Raw genomic sequence first — 6,000 nt, 5'->3', positions numbered from 1 at the left:
ATGGGCCAGATTGAAAAGAGTGATATGAGAGTGAGACTTGATGTTAATGTTTTGAAACATCAAAGATGAACAGGGTTTTCACAGAGATTGCTTCTCAGATATCTTCACAATTACAGATCAGAGATCTTTCAAAATTGAGAAGATTGACACATATGACTAGGTCTCTTCACCTTACAATTTGTATGGCAATCTGGCCCGGGGTTGTGGTGTGATAGGGGAGAATGAGGGATACTCTCACACAGAAGTTTTGAACAATGTCTGATTCACATTTGGCTGAATAACTTCATCACCACACAGGGTATGCAGTCAGTGATGAGGTCAAAATGCTCATATAATCAAGGGCTTTTCAATGAATCTATCAGCAGGTTCTTATTCGAAAAATCGAGCGAGTTTGTAGTGAAGCGGTTGAGATGTTAATCTCATTACATAATCATGACTCTGACCTCACATAATACAGTAATAATCAGTTAATAATTGACTTTCAATCTTTTAATTCACTTATTTATTCAGCTTATTAATTAATTAAAGCATGTATAGCTGATTCATAATTAATTAAATAAACAGATAAATTCATATAGAATATAAAGAGATATTTTACAGAATTTTAAAATATATCAAGATAAAAATATTTAATAATTAATTTTAAATTAATTTTGAATTGATTCTGAATTGATTCTGAATTAATTATAGTAATAAAAATAGATTCAATCTATATATTTAAGTAATTAATAATTGATTGAAAATCAGTTGATAATCAATTCAGTATAAATTATATAAATACTTACTTTAGTATTAAATTCAAGAATAATTTCAGTATTAAATTGATTTTGAATTGATTTTAAATTAATTCTGAATTAATTGTTAATTAATTATAGTAATAAAATAAATTCAATCTATATATTTAAGTAATTAACAATTGATTGAAAATCAGTTAATAATCAATTCAGTGTAAATTATATAAATACTTACTTTATTATTAAATTCAAGAATAATTTCAGTATTAAATTGATTTTAAATTGATTTTGAATTGATTATAGAATTGATGATAAATAATTGAGTAGTTTCAAATTACAAGAAAAGATGTATTGAGCGAGGTCAGGTAGTGGCACAGGCCACATTTGCAAGGTCAGCTTACATAACGAGGTCAAGTGGCGCACTTAGCGAGGTCAAGTTTTCTGCTTGCCTGGGGCGGATGGTAGTACATACTCATTAAAAGTACTTGCACTAGATCTATCCTCTATCTCCTCATAATATTGATTTTTCATATTTCTCAGGAATCTATCTCTTTCTAGCTTTTTCTTCTAATTCTAATTATCTCTAAGTCTCTACAGTAAGAAACTGAATGTTGAGAGGAAGAGTATAGCAGAATGCAGATATTGAGACTGTATTAGGGGAAACGATGACTAAGAAGGCAATTACTACACACACCACATAGCGGGTGGGTGGAAGTTCATATTAAGCTAGCACCAAGGGTATCAATAGCTATATAAAATACAACTCTAATTCACGCTCTATGTTTCGACAAGCTCCAAATTTTTCCTTTTTTCTTCGAGCCGGGTAGGGAAATACAAAAGTGGGATGAACGCTCTTATGGATGCTAACATGCAAAAAAGAATGGTGTTCTAATAGTTCTGCAAAAGAGTAGAAAATAAAAGTCAAGGGAGGGTTGTGGAACGGTATGTGATATACCTATCTATATTCAATGTTCGGGAATTAACTTCGCCTTTTGGCCATTCAATAACCCCCCTCCCTGCGGCCCCGAAACCACTGAACTCGGCCGGTTTAACTGATTGCCATATCATTTCGAGTCGATGTAGATTTATCTACGGTAAACAGTAAAACGATATAATTCGATTTCACCGTGTAAGGTTATCAAGATAGATATCTCCGTACTCTTCTCGGTCGACGTCTGATACCGTTCCGTCTGGCGAGATGGCGCCCGCTTTTTGGGCTTTCTCATGCACTACAAGCGTAGCGTGAGACCGAGGAGTAGCAACGCTCAGCCCATCACAAGGTTGGGTTTGAGAATATGAGAACGACAAGGGGTTGCATGAATACCCAAATCCATCGTTCTCAGGAAACGCCCCAAAACTCTGCTGCGAAGCAGATCCATAAAAGTATTGGGCTGAGTATCGACCTTCTTCGACAGATTGCTGTCCAGCCCAGTTGCTATGGCCGGCATGGGCTTCAACCCGTCCATTAGAATTCATGATAGGCTCGACATTCTCTTTTCCAATGGTGCATTCCGGAATAGCAGTGGGCCGGGTATGGCTGTATGGCTTGGATGCGTGAAACTGGTAATTGCTCGAGGCACCAGACGGATGAAATAGACGAGGGCCTGTAAAAGTGCCAAGTGAGGGCTTGGCATCGTGTGCAGCATTCGCGGCATCTATTGTACCGTCCCCTCCACGGGAGATGGCCTCACGAAAGGCCGCCTGCACCTGTTCCTTGTTGTCGTTGAAGATTGCAAATCCAAGACGAGACTTTTGCTCATAGTCAGTAAACGTTAACTTGAAGTCTTCATCCCCCGCAGCGTAATGGCTACCGAAATACTGTAGGGAACGGCTTGTGGGAGAGCCATCAAGAAGGGGCAATGCGTGTCTGGATAACTCCTCCAGAGAATCGGTGTGGCGACGACGATCCGCTTTGGTTGGCTTTCTCCGTTGGCCTCTTAGATTGAAGAGGTTAGTGCTTGACTGAGCAAGCGGGCGTCGTCTGGGTCGTGGTATTCGCTTAGGAATCGGAGTTTCCCCGGTGAGAGGGCTACTGTCTTCGACTTCCCCCGAGATGGGGCGCTCCCGACGCAGTGTTCCTCCTGGAGAGAAAACCAATTCTGTCGCTTCAACATCTTCAGATGTCTTTTCCATTTGTTTCAAAATGCTGATATCCTTTTTCTGATTTCTTTTCTTCCTCATTTGTTCGGTAGCCGAGTCAAAAATATCCATACCAGGCCATAAAATACCTTTAAGCCTCGTGGCTTCATCCCTTTTTGCTGGAGATTCCTCATAATCGTCGTCAGCGGCATACTCTGGTGAACCATTGTCCACAAACGGGTCAGGAGTGACCGGGCGTCTTGGTCGACGCAGCGTAGAAGTACGAGAGTTATCAGATTGTTCAGCCCAAGGTCTCTTCCGTCGGCCAGCAGGACTAATCTCTTCGGATGCTGAGGAATCAGACACCGGTTTCCAACCAATCGTATTTTCTGTTGAAGTAGTTAACAGCAGGCTAGGATGGCACCTAGGCCACAGCGGGGCACTTGGAGCTTGTGCTTTTATAGAAGCAGTATTTGCAGCAGCGGTATGCCGTGGAGCTTCTTGGATGTGAGTGTGACTGTTGTCGGCAGCAATGTATGGGAGAGACATCCGCGGATCTAAGTAATCCGGGAGATGACTAGTGCTAGCTGGCTGTTCAGGGGGTTTGGGGGCCGAACGACTGTCCCTCACTTTGGAGGGTTTGCGAATGGACGAGGCATTTCCAACAGGGGCAGAGTTGGAATTACTCTTCTTGGCTTCCTTAGTGAGCATGCGTTCTGAAAGCAAGCCAGCAAGGTTATGCTCTTTGTACCACTGGTCATAGGCAGCTAACAATTCGCCAGCTTCAGGCTCCTGGTGACTTCTCACCTGGAGCTTGAAGTAGTGGGAGAGATGACCCTTGGAGCTAACATGGGTCAGGAGGTGTGACACATCACTGAAATTGGGCTTCCTGGGGCATATAATGCATTTGAGAATAGAAGAAGGCATGATTTTTTCGAAGATGATAACTGAACGGTCCACGGAGAAAAGTCCGTGGAAGGGAATATGGCAACAACAGAGAGAACAGGCAGCCTAGCTTAACACAGATACACAGGCACCGCAGAGACAGTAGAAAACAGAGAGGGACGAAAAAGGGGCTACAGAAGCAGCAATTGGGAGATATAGATGCACCTCAGTGATAGAAATGAACAACAGAACGGTCTCTCTTCGCGGCTGGTTGAGGGCGGTAGAAGAGAGGTTGAGAAGGTGAGGTTGAAGAGTTGACGAGAGAGACAGCGAAGTTGGGATGTTTTGTCGTTGAGGAACAGCAAACATCCAGGGGAGGCAAGTGCAGTCATGGGAGGGAACATGAAAACAGTATCGTATTTTGATATACGTAGGTTAGAGATAAGAGAATGGCGTGGTAATACCGCGGTATTACCAGAATGGAAAAATTGAGAGGGCAAGAACAGAAAAAAAAATGGAACTTCCGCCCAGAGGATGGAAGCCATCGAAAGGGAAGGTGATGATATTCACAAGGCCCACTGGGTTGTATGTATATCAACAAAGGTGACTGTATTGTTTATATAGGGGAATAGGTGAGGTGGGTTTTACGTTGTTCTTGTTTTTTCCTTAATGTTCTCTGGTTCCTATAACCTCGACGTGAGTGCGATCCGAGGTGACAAGAAGCGGATAAAAAACCACGCAGATATTTGTTTTTCTCCTGCCTTGTATCCCAATGCCTATCGTGTATCAGGTAATGGGTTATTAGATTGCGGGAGGTCGCTGTTATGCTCCTTTTTTTGTTTGGGACAAGGAATGGCTCGTGGAATAAATAATACAGCGCTTCTCTCAGCGACTCTTAGATAAAAAAGAATTGCCTACTCGAAGCTACTAGACACATTACATATACCACGAACATATTATTTCCCTAACACCCTGCTGGTGACTGCTTTGGGCATACAACTTTTTTACCTATCAGATGGTGTTCCCAAAAAAAAAAAAAAAGAAGAAAGATAGGGGGGGCAGAACAACGTACTAGATCGGATCGACCTCCTCGAGGCCAGGATATTTCAGTAAGCTCAGGCCAGCGATCCCAAAAACGGTATGGAACACATCAACCATATCTCCTGGTCGATCTGCTATCCCACCTTCACCTGGGTCCTATATTTTCTTTCTCAATGACAAGTTCGCGCGGGTCTTCAGCAAAAATAGATATGAGTTCAACCTACCTGGCAACGGAGAATGAAGGCAGCCAGCTTGGCTCCATCAATCCAATGAAGCCTGCCAATCATAGCTAGACTACTTGCCACCCACCAGCTGTAGCAGACATCCTCTAGCTTCTCCGGTCGACCATTCAGCCCACCGTTATCCAGCTGTCTCTCACTTAGCCAACCACCCAATCGGTCCACATCGACCAAGTCAAGGCGGCCAGCAATCGCCAAGGCTCCAACGCAAGTAAATATCTGACCCGCATGGGACTCTGCCCCTGGACGAACTCCGAACCCGCCATCAAAATTCGCACATGACTGTAGATAGGCTACGGCTTTGGGAACATCGACAAGGTGAAGGAGACCCAATAAGGACAAGGCGTTAAGCGCACCGTAGAGGAAACGTGTGTCTATCTCCCCCCATTCGTCGCCCTTGAACGTTCCCGTAGAACGATCCTGAAGATTCGCAATAACTAGAGGGGGGGAAACAAAGGAAAGGGGAAAAGAATTAGCCGGCGCAGTTCCCGTAGAAGTCCACAAATCATCCAAGATATATATGGCCATACATGAGCCCACTTTCTCCTTCCCTCCCCGGCCCTGCTTCTCCAATTCATCGACGGCATCAATCGTCACGAGGATCTGAACCGCACTAACAGTATATAGCATGTGAGCGTCATGACCCGGGGCGGCACCAAAGCCGCCACTGTCATGCTGGCAGCTTAGAACGAAGGCAATAGTCTCGTCGCGGGGCAATGTCTCGGGATGCCCAAGCAAATGGAGCGCGGTCAGACCCCAGTAAACTCCATTCAAACGCAGGTGTTCTGTAAGCCAGTATTCCAATTCATCTTTCCGCTGGTGAAGAGCTAATTGTTAACAACACAATAACTTGCGAAAACAACTCTGGTATCGGCATGTGGAAATAAAAGAGTCTTAAAAAGGCAGTACGCACTGTGTCAAGGCGTTTGATGTAGTCTACATGTTTCTGCACACAGAGCTCCCCGCCTACGGAGTCTAGCGCACCACCCCTCCCAGGGCCTGAAACTAAAGACATCGGTACG

At 43.8% G+C, this 6,000-nt stretch overlaps 2 protein-coding genes across 2 annotated transcripts; both read right to left on the bottom strand.

Moving 5' to 3' along the window:
• Positions 1-1,856: 1,856 nt before the first annotated feature.
• On the bottom strand, positions 1,857-3,740 carry BDBG_08025 (uncharacterized protein; the record flags this gene model as incomplete). The annotated part of the gene is made up of 1 exon (XM_002621761.2): positions 1,857-3,740. One exon carries the CDS (start codon positions 3,738-3,740, stop codon positions 1,857-1,859), a length of 1,884 nt encoding a protein of 627 aa, XP_002621807.1.
• Positions 3,741-4,769: 1,029 nt separating this feature from the next.
• BDBG_08024 (geranylgeranyl transferase type-2 subunit beta) lies at positions 4,770-5,993 on the bottom strand (the record flags this gene model as incomplete). Its single annotated transcript, XM_002621760.2, has 4 exons — positions 4,770-4,895; positions 4,964-5,415; positions 5,509-5,794; positions 5,892-5,993. 4 exons carry the CDS (start codon positions 5,991-5,993, stop codon positions 4,770-4,772), a joined length of 966 nt encoding a protein of 321 aa, XP_002621806.1.
• Between the last annotated feature and the right edge of the window lie 7 nt (positions 5,994-6,000).

Source organism: Blastomyces gilchristii (genome assembly GCF_000003855.2).
Source record: "Blastomyces gilchristii SLH14081 genomic scaffold supercont1.21, whole genome shotgun sequence".
Taxonomy (NCBI): Eukaryota; Fungi; Ascomycota; class Eurotiomycetes; order Onygenales; family Ajellomycetaceae; genus Blastomyces; species Blastomyces gilchristii.
This window is presented reverse-complemented; position numbering and strand designations above follow the sequence as displayed.